Source organism: Sinocyclocheilus grahami, unplaced genomic scaffold, assembly GCF_001515645.1.
Source record: "Sinocyclocheilus grahami isolate Dianchi unplaced genomic scaffold, SAMN03320097.WGS_v1.1 scaffold984.1, whole genome shotgun sequence".
NCBI classification, from domain to species: Eukaryota; Metazoa; Chordata; class Actinopteri; order Cypriniformes; family Cyprinidae; genus Sinocyclocheilus; species Sinocyclocheilus grahami.
The window spans coordinates 300,076-326,751 of NW_015506163.1; the positions used below are offsets into that span (position 1 = coordinate 300,076).

The following is a 26,676-nucleotide window of genomic DNA, read 5'->3' on the forward strand; positions in this document are numbered from 1 at the left end:
AGGGTTGCTATTAAACACAGTGAAAGATTGCATTTTCAAACTGAGCTCCCGCCATGAGTTTAAGGCGACCGTTATTTAGAATGTATCACATTCCTGTTTCCATGTCGACGCGTCAAGCTTGTCACTTTCAAATATTCAAAACCTTTAACTAGACAATGAGATGTCTCGCATTCTGATTCTCAAATACATTTATCTAACTCATGTAATTTTGTGTATTTTATAATAATAATTTATGCATTTAGCAAACGCTTTTATCCAAAGCTACTTAGTGCATTCAGGCTATACATTTTTTTTTTTACATATGCTGGTTTTTTCAACAGGGTTGCTATTAAACACAGTGAAAGATTGCATTTTCAAACTGAGCTCCCGCCATGAGTTTAAGGCGACCGTTATTTAGAATGTATCACATTCCTGTTTCCATGTCGACGCGTCAAGCTTGTCACTTTCAAATATTCAAAACCTTTAACTAGACAATGAGATGTCTCGCATTCTGATTCTCAAATACATTTATCTAACTCATGTAATTTTGTGTATTTTATAATAATAATTTATGCATTTAGCAAACGCTTTTATCCAAAGCTACTTAGTGCATTCAGGCTATACATTACCAGTATTTTAAATATTTTTTTAATTAGCTGGTCATTATAAAGGTCTGTTGGTGCCGCCATGATTGTTTACGCTGAAACACGGATCTGCCGTATTATTTTCAGCACATAAATTAATTTGTATTATTTTCACCTCTCCTGAAGGACATGAAAGTGGGAGGCGTGTGTTTATGGCTTTTATGAATGAATTGTTTACTGACTCTCTTGATAACAAAATTAAACATATATAAAAATGTATTAGCTAAAGCGTTAAACAGTTGAAAAGTAAAGCAATTTTGTGTTCTTAATGTCATATTTTGTCATATTCTGTTTTTTTTTTTTAACCTTACATGTCAGTAATATGTTTGTCCTTATTTGGATTGGCATTCAATAAAAAAAAGTGTGTGGTGGACTAGAATAATGGAGTAAACTTTAGTTACAACATGTAAGTTTTATATAATTTTTAAGATGACAACACTAAGATGGTATTTAAGGATTTAAGGCAAGGACTGTGATGCAAGTTGAATCAGCAGATGTTAATTGATAAGGGAATAATAAATGTAATCAATGATTACCTGGTGAAGCAAGAAAAGAATGAGATCTCATAAATCAGCCCAGAGAAGTGAAGAAGTCTAAGATCACTCTAAAATGTGCATCTGATATTGGAAACACGTTGAAAGCAGGAAGATCCAGACCGACGGGCTTAACGATTACCAATTATTTAATGGAAGGATCCTCAGAGGGTAACGACTGTGAAAGAATGGCAAGACAGTGTCAGTGAAGGTGGTTGTGAATGTGTGTAGATGTGTGTTAGTTACAGGATCAGAGAACGACACTGTTCCTCTGTCACAGTCCAGATTCACTCTCACACACTCAAGATCCTGTTCAACAGGAAATTCATTCATAGACTTTTCAGGCAGTCTACACTGCACACTCCAGACATCAGTGTTAAAGAAATCACGTCCCGTCCTCTGGTTTGATGCTGTAGTTACATCAGCACTCCACCACGAACACCCTTTAACCTTCACATCCCAGCAGTGTGTTCCTGAGTTAAAACCCTCTGAACCCAGAACACAGGGGTACCAGTCAACTCTCTCTGGATTATCAGGAAGTAGCTCAGTGGCTCCACAATGTATTCTGTATTTGTTCATTAGCCGCTGTAGGGAAATAGCGAGGAGACCAGTGTGTTCATATTCAAATAATATGGTAAGACACACCAATTTGCCATATCAAGCAGCACAACAAGCTGTTTTGTACAGCTAAAAATAACTGGAAGCAAATGACACCAGAAGCCAGACCCATGAAATTCATAAATGGCCGTGCCCACACTTATGGGAAAAATAAGGTGGATAGCTAAAAAAAAAAGTCACAATATGTTTGTGAATGGGCGTTTGATTTACACGTATTCTTGCTGAGTTTTTTTTTGTACTTCAGTAAAAAACAACTTTGACAAAAATTTTACAAAAAAGTCAAACTATAAAAAAGTTATAATAGTGATTTTATTATCTCTAAATATAAATCCAGAAGCAAAACACTTGAAAAGGGCTATATTACAGAGTGGAAATAGTAAATGCGACCATGAGTGATCCTCTGCTGCCAGTGGTCATAGTGGGAATATGCCAGGTGAAATAAACAAAAATGCAGATGTTCTTTCAAATTAACTTTTGTAGCGTCTGCGTAGGATCATGCTGGAGTGTTGGACTGTTTATGGCTTAAAAGACCCTTTTAGTAAAACGTTACACTTTATATACAGTGTTCTCATTTTAGATATAAATGTACAAAACTACATGATCAACATAATCGCATAAGCCTAGAACAAGCATTTTACTGTAAACGACTAAATAAGCTTAAGCAACATGGATAGCCTTAAGGCTGATTTATACTTCTGCATAGAAACGGTTGTGCATAGCACGCGTAGCCTACGACGTGCACCTCTCCAGAAATGTAACAACGTGCCAATTCTACACGGACTACAAGCGCTGTGATTGGTCTGCTACAACCCCTACCTTTCAGGTCAAAACAAATAATAATAATCACACCATCTTCTCCTGTTCTGTTGTCGTCTCTTGTTTTTTAGTTTTAAATAAATTATTTGTTCTTCGATATTTAACAACTCAAGCTGCAAAAGAAGTCGCTTTCTATTTGCCGCCATCACTGCTGCAGCTTCTTCTCCGGCTTTTGCCTTGATACTGTGGGTTACACCATCAACATGCCCGTGGACACTGCATAATAGCGGTCTGCATGTGTAATTGCACATCGACGAGGACAACGACGTAGAAGTATAAATGAATACCAACGCGTAGCCTACAGCGTAGGTCCGACGCAGCAATATAAATCAGCCTTTAGCAACAAGCATGTTGCCAATAAACTGAAAGCATTAAAAGGAACTTCACTTAGCTTTGTGAAGACACTCAGAGATGAATGAAGAATGAAACATAGCCAGCTGTGACGTGGATTCTTGATCTCTTGATAACCTTCTTGATGTGGGGAGTGCAGACCCCATCTGAACTTGTTCTTGAGTATGTCCTATTAGAATAACTCATGGAGTCCATTTCAATAATGCAGCGATGCGAGAAGCAATGCTAACCTAGTCACTTCCAAATCAGGCAGCTCATGATCAATGTGGCGAATTCACGTGTTTCGAGTTCACAAACTTGAATGAATCTGAGGTGAAGTCCATGAGGAGAATGAATGGTGGGGTTTTGGCTGCCGAATTTGCCATTTAATTAGCTATTGAGGAACACGAAGACCTCAGATGATGCCAACCCTCAGACAACATACAAAACTAACACATTTTGCTATAAGTGTGATCGCAACATATAATCATTGCTGTTAATAGTGTTCACAGTCTGTTTGATTACATGACATTAACTAACTGCTTGATTTTTACCGTACATTTCTGCCATATGGACATCAACTTGGGATAATTAACATTGATAAGCTATTACTAAATATAATGTAGAAACTAATTTTCTGTAAAGCTGCTTTGCAACAATTTGCATCGTGAAAAGCGCTATACAAAAAAACTTGAATTTAATTGAATATATGGATGCTGTGGTAGGTGTCATATCCCTATAGATAGACCCTTTTAGTGCCGATGTCACAATTACGTCACAGCGCTAGCTGGAGGCAAAACAAAAGGAAAGGGAGGCGGCCATTTCAAACCAGCACAGATTCGGCTACATAAAATCTTAAAATATCATCTTGTTGTGATGTTGGGTGCCAGAATCAACGGAGTACAGGCTCCAATTTGAAATTTTATCGCAAACATGCTGCCATTACCAGACAAAAAAACGATGACAACTGTGGTTAAACGCAATAAAACGAGCGGACTGGTATGGCTGCACAATAAATCACATGTGATTGTCATGCGCATCTTGTCAGTAAAGCAGGTTCTGTGATTAGTAGTAAATCTCCATCACCTGCTTTCAAATGGAGCGGCATTTACTACACAGAGCCGTAGCTCACGGACAAGCTACGCAATATCGCGTTCATGATCACATGCGATTCGTCTGCGATAATGAACGTGATATTGCGTAGCATGTCGATATGATGAATGGATGGTTCATTTTTAACAGCAGATTTAGTGACGTTAGAGCTGATCTGTGCCTCACTGCACACGTCTGCGGTGCAATATGGCTCCACGGCAACCAGAGCTGATTGTGGCTGCTCTATTCAGTGCTGGTGCTTATACCGGCCACTCTGGTGAAATGTTTCCATGTCCAGAGACGTAGCAAGGAGATCGGTAAAATAATCCATGTAATATCAGGGGTTCAACCATAATTTTAGAAAGCTCTGAGAATACTTTTTGTGCGCAAAAGAAAAAAAAAGACTTTATTCAACAATTCGTCTCCTCCACGTCACCCTGTAGCGCCATTTTGGAGTGTTTGTAATCCATGTCACATTGATTATTTTACAGATCTCCTTGCTATGTTTCTGGACTTGGGAACATTTCAGTTGTATTGCTGTCTATGCAGGGTCAGACAGCTCTCAGATTCCATCAAAAATATCTTAATTTGTGTTCCGAAGATGTTATTGTTAAATTGTTAAATACCCTACCTCCATTACATAGGCCTATGTTTGTCACATCATTATAAGTGTTTGATCACCACATTTGAGTTATCATTGCAAAAAATGTGTTTATGTATATATATTCTGTTTATGTTGTTAGGGTTGAGTTGTGTTGTTTTTAATGATTTTTACGATTATTTAAAATGAAAAATAGTCATTACCTTCATTGTTATTGGACACAATAGTCAATAACTTCACTGTAACACACTGTACTTTCTCCAAATTCAGTTCACACATCGCTGCTCTCCTGCTGGTTATACTACAACACTTATTTTGACAATAATTGCTTTTGGATGATTTTTATGATTATTTATTATGAAAAATAGTCAATAACTTCACTGTAACACACTGTACTTTCTCCAAATTCAGTTCACACATCGCTGCTCTCCTGCTGGTTATACTACAACACTTATTTTGAAAATAATTGCTTTTGCATATTTTTTATGATTTTTTATTATGACAAATAGTCAATAACTTCACCGTAACACACTGTACTTTCTCCAAATTCAGTTCACACATCACTTCTTCCGTTACATGGATCTCTCTGGACTCACCCCCCTCTTTTGTTCTACGGTGTGAGGACGCACCTTCTGGGATGGGGGGGGATTCGATATGTCAGGATCATGGACCTGTTTTGTAGTGTTTTGCCCCTGTCTTTGTTTCTGGTTTTCCTTATATGGTCTTTTTCCTGTCCTCGTTTAGTTTAATTATGATTCCTGGCACCTGTGTTTGTTAATTATCCCCAGTATTTAAGTCCTTGCCTTTGCGTTCTGTGTTTGTCGGTTCTACTCGTTATGTTTGTGTGTTTCCTGCCATTTCCTGTGTGGATGTACCCTGTGTTCCGTGGATTAAAGACTTTTTGTTTATTCGTGCCTCCTGCGTGCTTCCTAAACAGCGAACTGTGACAAACTGTGAAGTAAATGAGTATTTTATTAGTAACATTTTTCACATTTCACACTTTGCAGATGGTCCCTTTGGACTTGTCAAACTTACAAATGGAAGTGTTCTAAGATGTTTAGTGTACATTAAGCAAGTGCTTTGTGCTGAAAGAAGGTGTTTTGTTGAGTTATATTGTGAAAATACTGTTCATATTGCGAGGTATATAATAGTGATCACTGGGGAATCATTTACGTTAATTCTGTAATCTGATTATATGTTGTTTATCTCTGTTTACAGTTTGACCACACACATGCAAACACTTGTATGTAACAACTTCAATGCTGAAACCATGTGTAACAAACTGAACTATCACTATGAAACGACTGTTGTGAGTGAGTTCTGCACAGGGGAACTAAAGGAATGAAACAATAACCACGTTAATGTTATCTTTATTGGTAACATCGTGTATGAAACAATGTCTGTTTGCATGTGTGTAAAACAACAAACTGACTATTTATATGCTTAATCATCTGTAATTGTATATACATTGTTATTGATTGTGCCTGGAATTTTTAAGAACTTGGTAAGAAAGAATAATATAATACAGAAAGTTCAAATGTTTGCAACAACGCATGTAGTCAACGATAAATCGCATGTGATATTTAATGCGCATCTTGTCAGTAAAGCCGGTTCTGTAATCAGTGGTAAATCTCCATCACGTGCGTGCTTTCACATGGAGCAGCATTTACTACACAGAGCCGTTGTTCACTGACAAGCTATGCAAAACCATGATCATATATGCGCATTAAATATTGCATGCGATTTATCATGCAGCCCTAATGCAAATGAATTAAACCATTTTCCTTTAATAATGTAAGATCATTAACAGTTTAATAATGAGAACGACCCAGCTAGATCTTTATTTTAATATTAGCCCAATTTCGCCTGACACAAACCTAAACCTGCATCCTGTTGGTTTATTGAAGTGACCGATTCTTACTCCGACTCACTTTTCTTTTTTGATACAATACATTTTAAAAATTTATTTTTTATCTAATGCTGCGGAAGGAGAAGCGATACACTCATTGAAACGTGAGAGGAGAATATTATGGAAGCCCATTTCCATCACAGAATAAGAAAAAAAGTAAGAAAGAAAAAAAACTGTTACAACCTAAGTTTATATCTTGCAATAAGAAATCATTTTGTTTTTGAGGTAACATCCTGCAATTCTGACATTTTTCCTCAGAATTGCGAGTTTATAACACAATTCTGAATTTATCGCAAAAAAATTATATATACTGTATATATATTTTGCAATTTTGATTTAAAATATTACAATTGTAACTTTTTTTTTCTCAGAATTCTGAGTTTTCATCTCTTTTTGTACAGCCTGTAACCACTGTAATGTGCATTTCCATAAGCACCACTTAGGCTACTGTCAGAGAGTGAATTTGTCTTTTCACTCAGCCCGTCTGCTGTTTTTGTTAAGAAGCAAAACGAAACAAATGTGCATTCTAAAAATCTGTTTAAATCATTGTTTTACGGTAATTTTAAGATTGGATTTGTTTCAAAATTACGTGTTTACTTAAACAACACATAGGATAGTTTCATGGAATGGGTTTACATGATTTAGCAGCCTCACATCACCAAGTATAATGCCAAGTGTCAGTTGGAGTGGTGTAAAGCATGCTGCCACTGGACTCTGGAGCAGTCAAAACCTGTTCTGTGGAGTGAGGAACCACGATTCTCTGTTTGATGGGTGAGTCTGGGAACATTACCTGCCTGACTGCACTGTGTCAACTATAAAGTTTGATGGAGGAGGGATAATGGTATGGGGCTGTTTTTGAGGGGTTGGGCTAGGCCACTTACTCCCAGTGAAGAGAAACCTTAATGTTAATATCCAGACATTTTGGACAATGTTATGCTTCCAACTTTGTAGAAACATTTTGGGTAAATCCTTTATCTATTTCAGCATGACTGTACCCCCGAGATGGATGTGTCAAAAATGTGTAAAACATTTTTGGACTGCTTTTACATCCAAAGTTTAAAAAAAATAAATAATTTCATTTATAACAGTTTTTATATAAACATAAAACAAATAACAGTCTCACAAAATGTATACAAAAAATACTATACACAAAAAAAAAAAAAAAAAAGAGGCCCCCCCCCATCTACCCCCCACAAACAGGCACCAGATACAATGAAAAATATACACCTTAAACAAAGACATACGTAATCAAACATAAACAAAACATTAAAGATGGAGTGAAGGAATAAAACAGTGAAGCTATCCATTCAACTCTTAAAAATAGACCTAAGGAAGGGCCCCCAGATTTTATCAAATTTTTTAGAAACATAGATCTTGGAAAAGCGAATCCTTTTCGAGTTTGAGGGCGGCAACCATCTCCGCCAACCATTGATGAAAACTGGGCGGTAAAGAGGACTTCCAATCCATCAAAATCACCCTTTTAGCTACCACCATACCAAACATAAGAGTCAATTGCTGAGAATGTGTTAATGCTAATGTAGGGTCAGAACATTCAAGCAAAGCTAATTCAAGATCTGGACTGATATCTTCTCCAAAAACATTTATACCACCGAAAAATATTCTTCCAAAACTCAGAAATCTCAGGACAAAACCAAAAAGAATGACCATGCATGCCATCTGAGCTCTTACATCTATCACATAATGGTGAAATTGAAGGGTAAATTTTATTGAGTTTAGTTTTGGTATCGTATAACCTATGCAAAACTTTAAACTGTATAAGTTGTAATCTAGCATTAATAGAGCAGGTATGAATTCATTTCAGTCCCTCTTTCCAAATCTCGTTTGAGATATTAATTCAATTCCATTAGAATTTTAAAACAAATGAAGACCGCGTTGAATATTACGTGTCCTTCTGTGCACCTGCCCATTTTAAATAATCACATTTTTTTGCCCGGACAGTCGGATAAGGTATTTTCACTGTGGAGAGGCAAAGGACTAACCACGGTCAAGGACTTTTATATAGATGGAAAATTTGCTACTTTTGAACACTTGTATAAACCTTTGATCTTCCCCAATCACATTTTTTGACAATAATGCTACTTTGAGGTGATCTGAAGAAACTGCAAAATGAGAAACAAACAAAGAAACAAACAGTGTCACCAAATGTTTATCCATAGGAGGTTGACCCAAAAGATCATACATATCATGATCCTGAGGCAAATCCTGAAACACTCCAGCATCGCTATTATTAGTAGTAATAGTGCCAGTCATACAACATCTTCAAAAACATAGCAAACACAAAATCAGTAGCAACCACAGCAAGAATAAACATTATCTGGTGGAACAAAAAACATAAAGAAGAACTCACAAACTCCCCACAGCTGCCCCATGAACCGAAGCAGCATGTATTCCCCATCGTCTCGGCGACAAAAAGAGTGCAAGACTAACTTAGCTTACCTTAGCCAAAAAAAAGAGCAGAAATAATGAAAAACACACAAGGAGTAGAAAAAAACAACAACTTCTGTTCTCCACCGCACAAATAGTCAGTAATCTGAATCGCGTACCACAGTGAGAATTAACAGAATGTTCCAAAAATAGTCCACTTCTATTAGTCAAGGTCCATACTCGGACCAAGCTGAGTATGTAGAGGCTACGCTGAGTCATTCAACAAGTTATCCAGAAACTTCTTGGCCTCTACCAGCGATTCGAAAGAAAGCTCACAACCATTGTAATGCACCATCAATTTTGCTGGAAAACGCAGGGACCATTTCAACCCAACCTCCCGCAGAGCTTTCGTGATCAAACTAAACCTCCGGTGCATAATCAGGGAAGATATGAATTTCCTTTATATTCCAGATGAAACTTATCCCGGCTCAGACGGAGGATTAAGTCTTATCCTGATCATTGTGGATCCGTGCGATAATGGTGCGAGGTCTCTGGCCTTCAGACGGCTTGGGTAACAGCGCCCGATGAGCTCGGTCAATCTTCAAAGGTTTGGGGAAGTTGTCTTGGCTGAAAAGTTTGGTAATCAAGTCAGAAATGAACAACGAAGGGCGCCCCCGCTCGTCACCTTCGCTTATTCCCACAAATTTGAGATTCAGCCTTCGAGAGCGTCCTTCCAAGTCATTCAGTTTAGCCCAGAGAGATTTGTTTTCTGCACACAAGTCTTCACACACCTTTTCAACCTCTCCAAGGCGTAGATCAGTACCGTTCAGGGCACCTTCTATCTCCACCATTTTTTGTTTAATGCCGGCCTGTTCTGACTGCAGGTTAACCAGCGTAGCATCCAACGTATCCAAGCCAGCACTTAATGCTGTCATCTTGTCCTCTATGAGCTTTTTCAAATTATCCCCTTGGGCACCCATTGCGGCAAGTAATGCATTCACATTTCCCTGTGAGATAGAATCACCTGGATTGGCATCCTCCTTAGTTGCAACAGTTTTTGAAGATTTCTTAGACGCCATTTTTCTGACAGAACGAGTCAGCGAAATAACGAAAATCGCCCTCAGTGCACTTAAATCTCACTAAATACTCAAACCAACTGATTAAAGTTAACTCTCAATAAGTTATTATCGACTGTGAAGTGGATTGAAGGTACTTTAATTACAAAAATATTCTAAATGTAATGTCAGCGGAGAGGAGACTCTCCGAGTCAGCACACTCAAAAGAGTTGCCAGTAATCGGGTTTATTGGCATGACTTTGAAGGCTGATTTAATATCGATTTTGGCTAACCATGCTCCACAACCGGCAGATTTAATTAGCTGAATTCAGCCTTCGCCGGGAGTTTGATTGACAGGTGATCTGACCAATTATAATGCTGTATCTGCCATTTTGTCAGACAAAGAAATCAGACAGGAGAGTATATTAACGTTTGCAGACTTGAACTTGAGAAATGGTGTGCATTGACGTCTTTCCGTGGTTGAAACAAGATACCTTCTGATGTTCATTCATGTTTATTTTGTGCTATAACACGTAAAGAGGAAGAGATGATCAGTTAACGTGCTGCTTGAACTGAGGCACACAGTGATCTGTCACGCCACATTAAACAACCACAAAATGGTATTTATTGTTTACATTTCTTAAAAAAATAACAAAATGTGATTTATTTTTTTTTTTTTTAGATCTTCATTTATTTTTTGCCGAAGATTTGTACATGGGGCAGACGGGGTGGGCATGAGCACCATCAAAAAAATTATAAACATGCAAAAAAATTACATCTTTGCCTGAAACAATGAAATTCATTGAAATGATTACAAACTTGGCAAATTGGAATGGATGAAAAACATCCCTTTTGATTTACAGAGATTGGGCGTACGTATGATGGGTAGGTAATCATTCAGTTCCTTGCATCTATTTGGGAAGACTGAACAGATTACATCTGTATATTTTCCGAAGGCTAAAACTAATTCTGCAAGGGAAATAATGCGATTGGAGCTAGACGCTGAATCTTTGAGTGTAAGGGAAATTGTGTCACAGTCCATGGATCAATGGCAGTCTTTTTGAGGGATGGGAGATAGAAGAGAATTTGAGTGTGAAGCGGGTTAGAGATGGATGGAAAGAAACCAAGACTGGTGTGATATGGCAAATCTACAGTGGGTAGAAGGTGTGGCTCGACGGTGGACCAACAGTGTGTCCAAAGGCAGAAGTGGATGCTTGAGAGACGTGGGTTTGTTGGGCTGAGTTGGACTGTGAAGACAGAGGACTTAGGGCTGCAGCCACGAGACTTACACTAGTAGTAAGGGGGGTAGGGATGATGGCAGCGGAGACAGGCAGCAGGGGGAATGGCAGCTATAGGGGAGACGCTGGAAGAGCTCGAGGCTGACGCTGCCTCCTGGCTGAAGGAGGCACACCTAGCTCTCTTGGATGGGTGACTGGAGGCCCCTTGAAGGGGAACGGAAGGAGCAGTGGATGGAATTGGACTAGATTGTGAATTGAGGTAAAGACCATACAGATGGTCTGTCTTTAAGAAAAATGAATGTTTGTGGTCTAACCTTCGTTTAGAACTTCATTGATTGAAAGTATCTTATACTCAGAATAATCAATATCTACATTAAATATATTGCAACCAATATTATAATACAGGTTTAAATTATCAACACAGTTTAAACCCAATAATTACTTGAAATTGAAGTTAGATGAAATAGTAGTCAGAATTAAAGTAGATGATGTAGTAGATGAAAAACATACATGCACAATACTTTTGCCCACACCACTGAATTTGGTCTTTGGACCAGTGGGTGGTCCTTAGAATCATCTGTAATATCCAACAGGCGTTGTTGCCAGCACTGTATGTATATGTATTATATGTGCATCTCATGTCAACAAAAACTGCTATTTACAAAAACAATCAAACTGAACTGTATACTCTAAGAAAAGTGTGTTAATAAAAAGGAATTTTCCACATTGATTTTTTACAGGAGTTTTACCCATATTTTGAATTACGCATTGCATTGTGTAGTGATTTAGGGTTGAAGGAAATGTCTGTAAACTTAACAGAAAATACTGTTAATTTTCTGCCAGGACATTATCCTTATTTATATATATATATTCTACAGTTTTTTTCTTACAGTGCAGAGATCTGCTGTATCACTGTAACTGTAAACATATTTTGGACCTAGTTGTCCTTCTCTTTTTTAAAGCTCATTTTGGTGCAGTAGCTCAACTGGTTATTTATACATAATGCTAAAATGTAACTGTTCCCCCATGCATCATTTCCAGTGTAAGTGTGCGAGCACAGATCTTCTCCAGACTCACTGTTCTGGATGATGTCCTGCATCTTCTTCCAGACTCTGAAGGGCAGGTTGCCCAAGTAACGCGGCACATGAATCAAAGCTCCAGAAGGAGTCTGTGGATCCGGCTGTGAGATCTGGACTCTGGAAGAACATTCAGGATCAGAACTGCAGTGGCTTTGGATCAGAAGCAGAGAGAGCAGAGACAGCAGCAGATCACTCACCTTTCCATTGAGACTGGAAACTCCTGCAGAACAAACACACCATTGATCATCAACAACTCAATCAATCAATCAATCAATCAATCAATCAATCAATGATCTGAAATCAGACCTTCAGAAAGCAGACGTCACTGGCTTTCATCATCTCCTCCATGTCTTTGATTGACTGTGAAAGAGCTGAGATGTCTCTGTTCAGCTTCTCAATCATCTGCTTCTTCTGCTCCTCTTCCTCCCTCAGTGCAGTGATTGTAGCTTCTTCTTCATCTCTGAGAAACTGATGAAGCTTCTCAAACTGCTGTTTAATCTGACGCTCTGTGTGATCAGCTTGAGACTGAAATCAAACCACATTCACTTCAATCGTCTGAAGAAAAACACATCACATTATCTACAGCAACAGCCAACTTTCTGGACAGACCGAATTTATATTAATTGAATGTCTTTACAAATCATGAAGTTGTTTGGTTTCCTCACCTTAATGTGTTTAACTGTTTTCTCAAACTCTTTTACAATATTGTTTTTGTCTTTAACTTTGGCTTGTAAGGACTTTAGTGCTGTACTGAGATTCTCCTGAAATTTAAAAGGAAAATCTATAAGACGTTAGAGATTTTTGTAGTATGTTCATGAATGTGATATCATATATTTGTGTGACAAATATCACAGACGTATGTCTTTATGGCAAAATCCTCAAATTATTCAGAAATAAATCTGTCCTACCTTGTATGATGGAACAACTTCACCGATGGGTCTGAATGTGTGATTGACGTGTTTCTGTGAATCTCTGCACACTAAACACACCGACTGTTTGTCCTCCAGACAGAAGAGTTTGAGTTTCTCGCTGTGTAACCTGCAGAGCTCCTCAGACTCTGATGAATGCCTCTCTTTTCTCTTCTTCAGGAGCGACTCACACAAGTTTTTTAACACAAGATTACATGGAGGATCATCTCTTGAGGATCTTCTCCTGCAGACAGGACATTCCTGAGTTTTTGTGGTTCTCCAGAACTGTTGAAGACACTCTTTACAGACACTGTGACTACATGACAAAAGAACAGGAGCCTTGAAGATTTCACAGCATACAGGACAAGAAAGTTCTTCCACAGAGAGTGAATCCATTTTCGCTGTTTGAGCTCCAGCAATCTAAACTTTACTTTCACTTTCTGATTAATGGTTTTAAAAAATGAATAACCATGAGAATCATAAAGATCTGCTGTCTGTTCAGAAACAAACTTAGCAAAAATCCACCCCGAAAGTACTTTTCTTCATTCTTCGCTGAACACTGGTTCGTTGTTGATCTTGCCAAGAAAATGAGAACAGAGTCAATATGACAGAAAGGAGAAACAAGTCAGTTTCTTCCTGGTAAGTGCTGTAAGAGGGTGGAGTTTCTGATCACCTTTGGGTGTGATTAAAACAGGTCAGATGGCATTATTTCTTCAGATTAAATTTGAACAAAATGCATTCAAAATTAACTTGCATTGACATTCTCTCAAATATAATGCTAGAAAACCTCAGATAAGACAGTAAATGACAATGAGAAAGCACAAATAATGATAATAAGAAGTCTTAAGACACTTTATTTGTGAGAGTTTTATTTACTGTGCTTTATTGGTGTGTCAAATTCACTATGCTAATAAAGTTATTAAAGCAACTGATTGATTTGATCATGCATGCAGTTTGATCTGCATTAGAAGTCTGATTGTTGGGGTCTTTTACAGTTTCTAATTACATAATTACTCAACCAACTAATACAATGAAGCATCAGCCTGTATACAGTAAGACTTCTTTGCAAATGGAAATACTCAAAGATTGCATGCTAAAACAGAAGACGCCATAGATTTTAACTATGCCATGTACTGTATGCATGTAAAAAAAAACTCCCTGAAAACAGCATAGCAACTGCAACACCAGCATGGCTAAAAGCTTAAAGTAAAATCTGACATGGTGCTGAAAAACAATTCAAACATATTTAAGTTTATAAGTCTCATATGAAGGTTCTAGTTTGCTAAGGGTGGAGCAATTTAGTGTGGACAGATTTTAACTGCTGTTGTACAGATCCACATTACTGGAGCTCAAATCTCGACTGTCTTTCAGACGTCAGCTTCTCAGACTCTGAATGGAAGAACAAAACAAAGAGAGAGACACAAAACAACAAACGAATGTAAGCTGAAAGTGTGAGAGGAAACAACAGACCATCATCTGAAGATATATCAGTCAGATCTTTGAGAGAGTTAAAGTCAACATTAATACAAATACAATCTATTTACTGTCTTAATTCATCTTGCTAGTCTGAGTATGATAGATTCATCAATGATGTTATTCTACAGAAATAGATGTTTGTCTTCATAATTTTTCATTATAATGTAATAACTTAAAACTGTAAGCACTGATTTGTTTACTTATGAAAAAACAATAAGCTACACAAGGCAGTGCATTAAAGTGGTTTTATAATCATTTCCAGTAAGTTTACATCTTTTACATTAAAGATTGTGTATTAGTTACCTGTCACTCGTCTTGTTCAGTGAGGTGTCATGCTTTCATTCTCTAGAAAATAAAGATAGGCTACAATGAAAATGACAACTAAAATTAAAACAAAAAAAGATTTTAAAAAATGTCTAAAGGACAATCTTCATTCTGAGTTTTCATGTATGTCTGTGGTGATTTGTGTGTCATGACTCTAACGTGTGTGTGAGTAATTTACTAAAACTTACAAACCCTCCACTGACACCCTCAAACAGAGAAATAATGGCTAATAAAATCTTTCTAATTACTACAAATACTAAATGTTTTCTTTTAGGGATTGGGTCAGTCTATAGTCATTATCATAAAGTATTTGCCATTATCACAAGCTGAGATTGACTAATTACACTAAGAGATGAGTGCACTAAGAGTGCAGCCCAAAATAAATAATATTATAAAACATTTGAAAGCAAAAACTATTTAACATGGAGTGTTTGTCCTAACCAGCAGCGACATTACATTTTGTCAGTCGCGTAAGGTGTTTTATCATGTAGCCTCTCCCAGCTTGTGACTGGAATTCTGTCCCGTTACACCAGATCAGGATTTGCTGTAATAGGGAAATTTTACAAAGTTTTGGCCATAATGTTCAACACTGTGCATCACACTGTGTTTGTGTATGCTTGTACTTGGTGTTGTGCGTCTCTGGGGGTTTGCAGTCCTGTAGTTCTTCCTCTGCATTTCACTGCTTTTGAGCAACTCATCTTTGAGCCGCGCAAATGGGCCTTTGTAATTCAGTGCTCCGCTGCCATCCTGCACAAACACACACAGACTCAATACACATCCCACACACTCACATTAAAAAAAGTGACACAATCAAACACACTTTAGTTTGGCCAACAGTTTCTGGTTCCCACTGCCTTCCATAGCATTTTCGTTTTCTATACTATGGAGGTGGTGTCCATTAACTGTTTGGTTACCAACATTCTTTCAAATATCTTCTTTTGTGCTCAACAGAAGAAGGAAATAGAGGTTTGGGAGAACTTTTGAGTGAGCAAATGATGATAACATTTATTTTTGGGCGAAGTATCCCTTTAAAAGGTGTAAACCTAGCCTTTTTTGTTTATTTAAATTATAGGCCTAATTTCTCATTTCTTTTTCTTTTGATTTTGGGATGAAAACTTATCTTGGTGTATTCTTGTCAGATTCTGACAAGTGAAAACACACAAATGATGATCAAAACACAAACAAAAAAACTAGGGCTGTCAACGTTAACGCGTTAACGCATGCGATTAATTTTACAATCCTTAACGCAGTAAAATAATTTAACGCAATTAACGCAAATTTACTGAGGCACAATTTCTATTCTAACCCTTTAACCCAATTTTGCTTCTCTGCTTGTGATCAGATCATTTTAAGCCGCTAAACTCCGGGAAAGTTTTCAGTCCAATGATCCAGTAAGCGAATGCATTCAATCAATCTGTCCAAAACAGCGCTAATATTAAGGAAACCCTGCTCATTACATCAGAGATTGCAGAGAGAAGAGAGACTTGCGTTGCGTTTTAAGTGTTTCATTCATTCCAGTGTTTCGCTTTAAAACACGAGCTCTGTCATATTCTGTGATTGACTCTGAAGAGCACAAGCCCTCACACGTCGCACTGTGTGAAGTACAGATTGAACGGAATGTCAACACATCCCACCGCTGCATGGCCAGATGTCGCGCTAGTAAAGTTTTGATGGATGAAGACTGCAATCAAGGTAAAGAGGATTGCGGTGGCGTACAGGAGTCCTACAATAAGCACGCATGAGTCCGTTATAATAATGCGTGTATGAGTGCTCTTGACGCACTGATCGCACATTGTATTTATGCACAGGCACAGACATTTCCGTACATTCACGTTGTTTCCACACACATTCACAAGAATGTTTTGATCTGTCATGTGTATGTTGCTGTGTTTAGTTATACTGAATGGATCCGTGTACTATAGTAGATATATGCAGTTTATTGGTTTTTGGCATCTCCATGTGGTCCTGTTCGGTATCGCAACTTGGCTTCTCTAAAATGTAAAAAAGCTCTTTGCTGTTGCACTGTGCAAATAGGCTACTATACAATTCAGATTTTTTTTTAGCATTTTTTTTCTTTCATATGTGCTTATATGCACTCCTTTTGGAGTCTTTATTTGGAAAGACGTCTAAAATTATCTTGAAAAAAGCTTGCAGAAAATACAGATTTTTGAGAATCACCCTTCAATCTTTTGGTTTTCTTTGCTGGATATAGCAAATGATGACAAAATAAACATTTGAAACAAGATAAATGGTCTATGCTTAATTTCATGAAGTGTGTGATTAATCGCGATTAATCACAGAAAAAGGGTGTAATTAATTAGATTAAATGTTTTTATCGATTGACAGCCCTAAAAAAAACCTAAGTTGAGGTTTATTAATGGTGCACTGAATGAGGTCTGGCTTATGAGGTGCAAGAATTTCTTCAAATAATAAGCAGGAGGAAAAACATGAGAGACGTGACAGGCAGACAAATGACAAGTGAGGTCTGTTCTGTACCCGTTTGTGGGATCTTGTGGCACATTCCTCCAGCATGTCTGCTGCCTTCATCTTGCCCTGTCTGCGGTACAGAGTGGCTAGATTCTTCAGTGTTGTATTTATGATCGGACTGCAGACAAAACGCATCCAGTGAGGAAGGATACAAAACCAAGAGAACAACTAATAAAATAAAAAAAATCAAACAAATGTCAAGAGTGCAACAAAAACTTAATTGGCTTAATTCTTGATTTCTTGATTTTGATTTTGTGATGTCGAGGCATTTCGACACATTCATCTTCTTCATGTATTCCATGTCTGGTTAAAAACGCTGTTTGACGATGCAAGGACTATGTGAATATATTCCATCAGGTGGTTTGTGATCATTAATATATGTGTCTGTCTGATTTATGGCACCAAGAACTTACTAAGAATCAAATGCAGGCAGCTTTAAGAACATAATGCTCTCCTGCAGCTTTGTGATGTGTTTGCGATACCTGTTGACTTTACTGGCTTTGTACCCGCCTCCATGTTTTTCATACAGCGTGTTGTCACTGAGTTCCCCCTGAATATCAGCAGACAGACAGTTTGAGTGACAGCAGCTGGGCAGAAACACAAACACTCGTTTCATCCACAACACACACCTTGCTCACCTCCTCTCTTTCCTCAGCGTGCATCCAGATGGGTTTGTTTTCAGCTGGAGATAGACACACAAGTAACATCATTACTCATCATGCTGTGGGACAGTAGGCTCTCTAATACTGCCTCATGATTGGGCCAGATTTCAAAAGGAATGTGACAAGCCAAATATGTCATCTCATAATGTTTGCAGTCATTATGTCTGCAAACATTAATTATTAATTACAAAAAAACAAAAACAAAAAAAATCTAATTAGTTAAAAACTGAAGCTCAGAAATATGCTTTATTGTTTTATTAGATGTGTCTCAGGTTCAGCCCCTGAGCACAAGGGATGTGTGCCTCTGTCCATCTTTGTTACCCTTTAACACTGATCTACTATAGTCTGATTAATACTGTAAGTGCAAAGTAAAATTAAAGTAAATTTAAAGAGAAAAAGAAGAAAAACGTCAAAACTTTCATTTTTATATCTTATTACAGAATTTATAACAAATAAGATGTTTGTTTAATATATAAAAGCTACAGCAGCATCCATTTCAGATCTATCTGAACGCACCACCTCAACATTGTGTGGGCTGCACCCCTGTTTGTACTTTACCTGTTCTATCAAAAAATTAGGAAAATAAAATTGATAGCTCACCGTCCACCAATCCAAACTCCTTCTCATGAGCACTGGTCAGAATCTCTTTGTAAAGAATCTCAGCTTCTTTATATTTGCCTTGTTTGAAAAGGCAGGATGCCTGCAAAGAGACAAGGAATATTTCACTGCTTCATACAATGGAGAGTGAATGGAGTGAATGTGAGCATGGCTGAGGATTTGACAGGTATGAATCTAAGTGTGTGGAGAACAACCAATGGCTGATAAGAGAACATCACATCAACTCCACAGAAACAACACAAGTTTTAGTGGAAATATTAATATATTAATTTCCTCCGTGACAAACTCATTATTTAATGTGGTCTATAGAATCTCACATTGTTTTCCAGCAGATCAAGCGGTTTGACAAACTAACCAGGTTGTTCTTGGTTTCGGCCACATTGGGGTCATCTGGGCCGAGTTTGCATTCATAGATCTTCAGAGCTCTGCGGTAATAACACTCCACCTCCTCATACTTGCCCTGATTCTGACAAACCTGGGCCAGATTATTCAACTGCTTCGCTACATCCGGATGATCATTCCCCAACACCTGAAAGACAGACAGAGAGACAGACAGGTCAATCATGTCCCTTCATTCATGTGGTCTGTGTATAATGACTCTAAACTGTATAACTGTTTGCTAATTTTCTACTTTTGTGTTTCTTGCATCACATTTCATTAGACATGTTAAAATATTTCACACTTAAATCAATAGTCCTGCTCTATGTCAAGGTGTGTGTAGGTTTGTCTGACCCAACCAGACAGAGTTTAGTCACAAATAACAAAAAAACTGTTATGGTACTAAAGTAAAACTGACATGCAGAATTTCACATATGTGACAACAGAACTTTCACTGACATTTTCACGTTGTTTCCACACACATTCACAAGAATGTTTTGATCTGTCATGTGTATGTTGCTGTGTTTAGTTATACTGAATGGATCCGTGTACTATAGTAGATATATGCAGTTTATTGGTTTTTGGCATCTCCATGTGGTCCTGTTCGGTATCGCAACTTGGCTTCTCTAAAATGTAAAAAAGCTCTTTGCTGTTGCACTGTGCAAATAGGCTACTATACAATTCAGATTTTTTTTTAGCATTTTTTTTCTTTCATATGTGCTTATATGCACTCCTTTTGGAGTCTTTATTTGGAAAGACGTCTAAAATTATCTTGAAAAAAGCTTGCAGAAAATACAGATTTTTGAGAATCACCCTTCAATCTTTTGGTTTTCTTTGCTGGATATAGCAAATGATGACAAAATAAACATTTGAAACAAGATAAATGGTCTATGCTTAATTTCATGAAGTGTGTGATTAATCGCGATTAATCACAGAAAAAGGGTGTAATTAATTAGATTAAATGTTTTTATCGATTGACAGCCCTAAAAAAAACCTAAGTTGAGGTTTATTAATGGTGCACTGAATGAGGTCTGGCTTATGAGGTGCAAGAATTTCTTCAAATAATAAGCAGGAGGAAAAACATGAGAGACGTGACAGGCAGACAAATGACAAGTGAGGTCTGTTCTGTACCCGTTTGTGGGATCTTGTGGCACATTCCTCCAGCATGTCTGCTGCCTTCATCTTGCCCTGTCTGCGGTACAGAGTGGCTAGATTCTTCAGTGTTGTATTTATGATCGGACTGCAGACAAAACGCATCCAGTGAGGAAGGATACAAAACCAAGAGAACAACTAATAAAATAAAAAAAATCAAACAAATGTCAAGAGTGCAACAAAAACTTAATTGGCTTAATTCTTGATTTCTTGATTTTGATTTTGTGATGTCGAGGCATTTCGACACATTCATCTTCTTCATGTATTCCATGTCTGGTTAAAAACGCTGTTTGACGATGCAAGGACTATGTGAATATATTCCATCAGGTGGTTTGTGATCATTAATATATGTGTCTGTCTGATTTATGGCACCAAGAACTTACTAAGAATCAAATGCAGGCAGCTTTAAGAACATAATGCTCTCCTGCAGCTTTGTGATGTGTTTGCGATACCTGTTGACTTTACTGGCTTTGTACCCGCCTCCATGTTTTTCATACAGCGTGTTGTCACTGAGTTCCCCCTGAATATCAGCAGACAGACAGTTTGAGTGACAGCAGCTGGGCAGAAACACAAACACTCGTTTCATCCACAACACACACCTTGCTCACCTCCTCTCTTTCCTCAGCGTGCATCCAGATGGGTTTGTTTTCAGCTGGAGATAGACACACAAGTAACATCATTACTCATCATGCTGTGGGACAGTAGGCTCTCTAATACTGCCTCATGATTGGGCCAGATTTCAAAAGGAATGTGACAAGCCAAATATGTCATCTCATAATGTTTGCAGTCATTATGTCTGCAAACATTAATTATTAATTACAAAAAAACAAAAACAAAAAAAATCTAATTAGTTAAAAACTGAAGCTCAGAAATATGCTTTATTGTTTTATTAGATGTGTCTCAGGTTCAGCCCCTGAGCACAAGGGATGTGTGCCTCTGTCCATCTTTGTTACCCTTTAACACTGATCTACTATAGTCTGATTAATACTGTAAGTGCAAAGTAAAATTAAAGTAAATTTAAAGAGAAAAAGAAGAAAAACGTCAAAACTTTCATTTTTATATCTTATTACAGAATTTATAACAAATAAGATGTTTGTTTAATATATAAAAGCTACAGCAGCATCCATTTCAGATCTATCTGAACGCACCACCTCAACATTGTGTGGGCTGCACCCCTGTTTGTACTTTACCTGTTCTATCAAAAAATTAGGAAAATAAAATTGATAGCTCACCGTCCACCAATCCAAACTCCTTCTCATGAGCACTGGTCAGAATCTCTTTGTAAAGAATCTCAGCTTCTTTATATTTGCCTTGTTTGAAAAGGCAGGATGCCTGCAAAGAGACAAGGAATATTTCACTGCTTCATACAATGGAGAGTGAATGGAGTGAATGTGAGCATGGCTGAGGATTTGACAGGTATGAATCTAAGTGTGTGGAGAACAACCAATGGCTGATAAGAGAACATCACATCAACTCCACAGAAACAACACAAGTTTTAGTGGAAATATTAATATATTAATTTCCTCCGTGACAAACTCATTATTTAATGTGGTCTATAGAATCTCACATTGTTTTCCAGCAGATCAAGCGGTTTGACAAACTAACCAGGTTGTTCTTGGTTTCGGCCACATTGGGGTCATCTGGGCCGAGTTTGCATTCATAGATCTTCAGAGCTCTGCGGTAATAACACTCCACCTCCTCATACTTGCCCTGATTCTGACAAACCTGGGCCAGATTATTCAACTGCTTCGCTACATCCGGATGATCATTCCCCAACACCTGAAAGACAGACAGAGAGACAGACAGGTCAATCATGTCCCTTCATTCATGTGGTCTGTGTATAATGACTCTAAACTGTATAACTGTTTGCTAATTTTCTACTTTTGTGTTTCTTGCATCACATTTCATTAGACATGTTAAAATATTTCACACTTAAATCAATAGTCCTGCTCTATGTCAAGGTGTGTGTAGGTTTGTCTGACCCAACCAGACAGAGTTTAGTCACAAATAACAAAAAAACTGTTATGGTACTAAAGTAAAACTGACATGCAGAATTTCACATATGTGACAACAGAACTTTCACTGACATTCTCTCGGATCTCCAGCGCTCGTCTACACAATGGCTCAGCCTCCTTATACTGGCCTCGTTTCCTGTACAGCACAGCCAGATTATTGAGAGTAGCTTCCACCTGAAACACAATGACACACAACATCTTGATGAGATACAGTATGACATTTCACCTTTATGATACATGAGCAAATCCAGCTGACCATTTGAGGTTTGTATTTTAGTGCTCAATAATTCATAAGTAACATTCATCTAATGCTCCAAATTCATTAACCACTAAGACATCTGAGATGCTTTTGAAAGAATTTGCATCCTTTCACCAGCCTTTGCTTTGGGATTTAATAAATGCATATAATTGTAATGAAACACTTTTGAGGTGTGCTAAAGTCTTTCTAATTACAATTATATTTTCTAGCATCTCTTTTGTTGCTATTTTCTACTCATAAAAGATGTTAAATAATTTCCCATCAATTGCTCAAATCAACATTTATTTCACTTACAGCAGGATGGTCTTTTCCAAGTGTCTTTTCTCTGATGGAGAGAACATCATTCAGCAAGCGATGAGCTTCTTTATATTTTTGCTGATCTCTGAAACAGACAAACAGAGATATTTATTCCTATAATTCAGATGCATGATGTTATTGATTCTGCTGTTTCTTAATTCTGAGTGGAAAAGCCACTTTCAACTCCACTTAAACCAAATGTTAAAATCCAGCGGTCTAAAATTCAGACCACTGATTCAACAGACATCGTCAATCCAGAATGTGAAGTTGCATTTCTTCATATCATGACAAACACATGCTCCTCATCCTCACCCAGTGACGCAGGACTTTTTCTCACCTGTACATGAGCGCCAGGATGTTGAGCATGGTGGCCAATTTGGGATGGTCGTGTCCATAGTCTTTCTCCAGCTCCTCCAGAGCCTTTCTGCAGAGCGGCACGGCCACAGCATACCGGCCCTGAGCTGCGTACTCTTTCACCAGGTTATGAAGGGTCCTGCGGCGGGCACTAATCTCATAGTTGCCCTGCTGACCAGCTGCACTATTGTCTTGGAGCGACACTGCAGAGGTCAAAGGTCAGAGGCAGGGTTAGTGTGAAAGGATTGACAACATCTCACATCTGAGGGTTTAACAGTGACATTCACATACTTCCTTTCATTGTATGAATGTGCTCCTCCTCATCATTGGGAAGGAGTTCATTCAATGGGTCCTGGACAGACAGATCTTCTCCAGACTCACTGTTCTGGACGATGTCCTGCATCTTCTTCCAGACTCTGAAGGGCAGGTTGCCCAAGTAACACGGCACATGAATCAAAGCTCCAGAAGGTGTCTGTGGATCCGGCTGTGATGAGATCTGGACTCTGGAAGAACATTCAGGATCAGAACTGCAGTGGCTTTGGATCAGAAGCAGAGAGAGCAGAGACAGCAGCAGATCATTCACCTTTCCATTGAGTCTGGAAACTCCTGCAGAACAAACACACAGTTTATCATCAACAACTCAATTAGTCAATCAATCAATCAATCAATCAATCAATCAATCAATCAATCAATGATCTGAAACCAGACCTTCAGAAAGCAGACGTCACTGGCTTTCATCATCTCCTCCGTGTCTTCGATTGACTGTGAAAGAGCTGAGATGTGTCTGTTGAGCTCCTCCAGCTTCTCCTTCATCATCTGCTTCTTCTGCTCCTCTTCCTCCCTCAGTGCAGTGATTGTAGCTTCTTCTTCATCTCTGAGAAACTGATGAAGCTTCTCAAACTGCTGTTTAATCTGATGCTCTGTGTGATCAGCTTGAGACTGAAATCAAATCACTTTCACTTCAATCATCTAAAAGACGCAATCTATTCTGGAGCAGCATGAAAAGTGAATGACTAAATGTGGGTTAGTTAACTACAACTTTAACTTTACTAACACTGTAGCAGAAGATGTTCAGTGTCTGCAGGTGCAAATAAACATTGTACACAGCAGGGTGCATATATACAAATATACATCACTACTTGATAAAGATAAAGGGTAAATAAAGGTAATTTTTTTTTTCTTGACCATAGATGGCACAAAATCTCAAATCAGCACTTTTGATGAATGGTCTCACTCTTTGTGAGATTTGTGAGATTTAATCAGTCAAAGCTGTTTTGAGATTAATTGATCTAGTTTTGTGCCTCTGGAAAAAAGTGATCTATGGCATTGTATTATGTTGAATATTAAAGGTTTTTACATTAATTTGTTAATGAGGGATCTGTCGACACATCAGCATTTTGTGGAGTAAAAGTTATAGTTTTTCTGTTTTTAAGTAAAAAGATCAAATTAGACCCTTGGGGTAAGATGGAATATTTTCACCAAATTAGCAACATTGCTTTAAACATCTTTTAAACATCTTTTTGCTCATGTTTTCCTCAGGTATAGATGCATATTGTCAGTACAGTTTACAAATATGATTATATATCTACATGCTCTTAAATGATTAGCTGAATGTTGGACAATAAATGTTGGGGCGCTACTAGCCAATATATGATTCCTGCTTGAGCGTAGTCCTGCCAACTAGCAACCAACATCAGAAACTTTGTTTACGCAAATGGTTATATTTCCCCTCGCACTGCCATTATGCAAAATAAACTACTTAATATGAATTAAGTAATTTTTAAAAGTGAGAGGAACACAACGATCCAGTTATAATGGTTGCTGTTGCCCTGAAATCATTTGTATATACAACAGTCATCAATAACTTTCATCTGTTTCCCATAATAGACAGACAATACATTTTAAATGTATATTTCTAAAATGTAATTCCATATACTTTGAGTAAACGGTAACACTTTACAATAAGGTTCATTAGTTAACTACTTTAGTTAACATGAACTAAGCATGAACAATACATCTACAGCATTTATTAATCTTAGCTAATGTTAATTTCAACATTTACTAATGCATTATTAAAATCAAAAGTTGTGCTTGTTAACATTAGTTAATGCTCTGTGAATAAACATGAACTAACAATGAACGATTGTATTTTATTAACTAACATTAACAAAGATTAATAAATTATGTAATAAATGTATTGTTCATTGTTTGTTCATGTTAGTTAATACATTAACTAACATTAACTAATGGAACCTTATTGTAAAGTGTAAACTATGGTGTAAATTACTTTATGTAACTGTGTGATGAAAACTTAAATAATTATATTTGATCTAAAATACATGCATTCAACGTTTCTGTCTTCCAGTCAAAAAAGGTCAAATTTGGAAATGTCAGGAATCAGTGCTCACCTTGATGTGTTCAACTGTTTCTTCAAACTGTCCTTTCATTGGTTCTCCATGTGTAAGTTTCTCTTGTAAGGACTTCAGTGCTGTATTGAGCTCCTCCTGGAATTTAAAATGAAAATCAATATAACACTGGAGATTTATGTAATATAGATGAGCAAAATGGTACTGAGAAGTTTAGCTTTAATCCTCAGAAATAAATCTGACTCACCTTATATGATGACACAACTTCACTGATGGGTCTGAATTTATGATTGTCATGTTGTTGTGAAGTAAAGCACACTAGACACACCGGCTGCTTGTCCTCCAGACAGAAGAGTTTGAGTTTCTCGCTGTGTAAACTGCAGAGCTCCTCAGATCCTGATGAACGGCTCTCTTTTCTCTCCTTCAAGAATGACTCACACAGGTTTTGTAACACAAGATTTAATGGAGGTTCATGTCTTGACAATCTCCTGCAGACAGGACACTCCTGAGTATCCTTGGTTCTCCAGAACTGTTGAAGACACTCTTTACAGACACTGTGACTACATGATAAAACAACAGGATCCTTGAAGATTTCAATACACACGGGACAAGAAAAATCATCTTCCGATAGTGAAGCCATTTTCACTCTTTGAGCTCCAGTGATCTAAACTTTACTTTCACTTTCTGAATGATGTTGCAAAAATGAATAACCACAAGAATCACAAATATCTGCTGTCTGTTTAGAAACAAACTTCTCAAAAATCCTTCTTGAAAGTATTTCTCTTCTTTCTCTACTGATCACTAATTCCTTTATATTTTTATCGACAGTCAGTATGACAGAAAGGAGAAATATTAAGATCTCACTTCCTGGTAAGTGCTGTAAGAGGGTGGAGTTTCTGCTTCTTGATCATACTGCCTTTTTGGGTCTCATGTTTGTTAACTCTCTGTCTGCCTTATTTGACCCTGGATAGTGAATTAAAATATTAAAGAAGATTTGTCATCGGACATCTGATGTTAAAATACTTCAGTACACGGATGCATGACATGTCTTTATGATTATATTTGAAAATCTCTATTTTTGTACCCAGAATAAAGAGAGAT

General features: G+C 37.6%; 2 protein-coding genes and 1 long non-coding RNA gene across 3 annotated transcripts; all 3 read right to left on the reverse strand.

Annotated features, from left to right (window-relative positions):
• Positions 1-11,252: 11,252 nt before the first annotated feature.
• Positions 11,253-13,656, reverse strand: LOC107565157 (tripartite motif-containing protein 35-like). The gene is made up of 6 exons (XM_016250371.1): positions 13,188-13,656; positions 12,945-13,040; positions 12,586-12,804; positions 12,477-12,499; positions 12,200-12,396; positions 11,253-11,404 (listed from the first exon to the last, which is right to left on the reverse strand). Exons 1-6 carry the CDS (start codon positions 13,581-13,583, stop codon positions 11,253-11,255), a joined length of 1,083 nt encoding a protein of 360 aa, XP_016105857.1. The 5' UTR covers positions 13,584-13,656.
• A 1,368-nt stretch (positions 13,657-15,024) lies between these two features.
• On the reverse strand, positions 15,025-26,401 carry LOC107565145 (kinesin light chain 1-like). The gene is made up of 14 exons (XM_016250359.1): positions 25,823-26,401; positions 25,618-25,713; positions 23,918-24,148; positions 23,793-23,815; positions 23,501-23,712; positions 23,193-23,412; positions 22,853-22,940; positions 22,372-22,473; positions 21,890-22,063; positions 21,517-21,616; positions 20,884-20,936; positions 20,737-20,804; positions 20,264-20,372; positions 15,025-15,734 (listed from the first exon to the last, which is right to left on the reverse strand). The coding sequence occupies exons 1-14, from the start codon at positions 26,213-26,215 to the stop codon at positions 15,522-15,524; spliced, it is 2,082 nt and encodes a 693-aa protein (XP_016105845.1). The 5' UTR covers positions 26,216-26,401; the 3' UTR covers positions 15,025-15,521.
• Positions 18,733-19,279, reverse strand: LOC107565152 (uncharacterized). The gene is made up of 2 exons (XR_001606331.1): positions 19,110-19,279; positions 18,733-18,836 (listed from the first exon to the last, which is right to left on the reverse strand). It is a non-coding gene; the product is annotated as an uncharacterized lncRNA (long non-coding RNA).
• Positions 26,402-26,676: the final 275 nt, after the last annotated feature.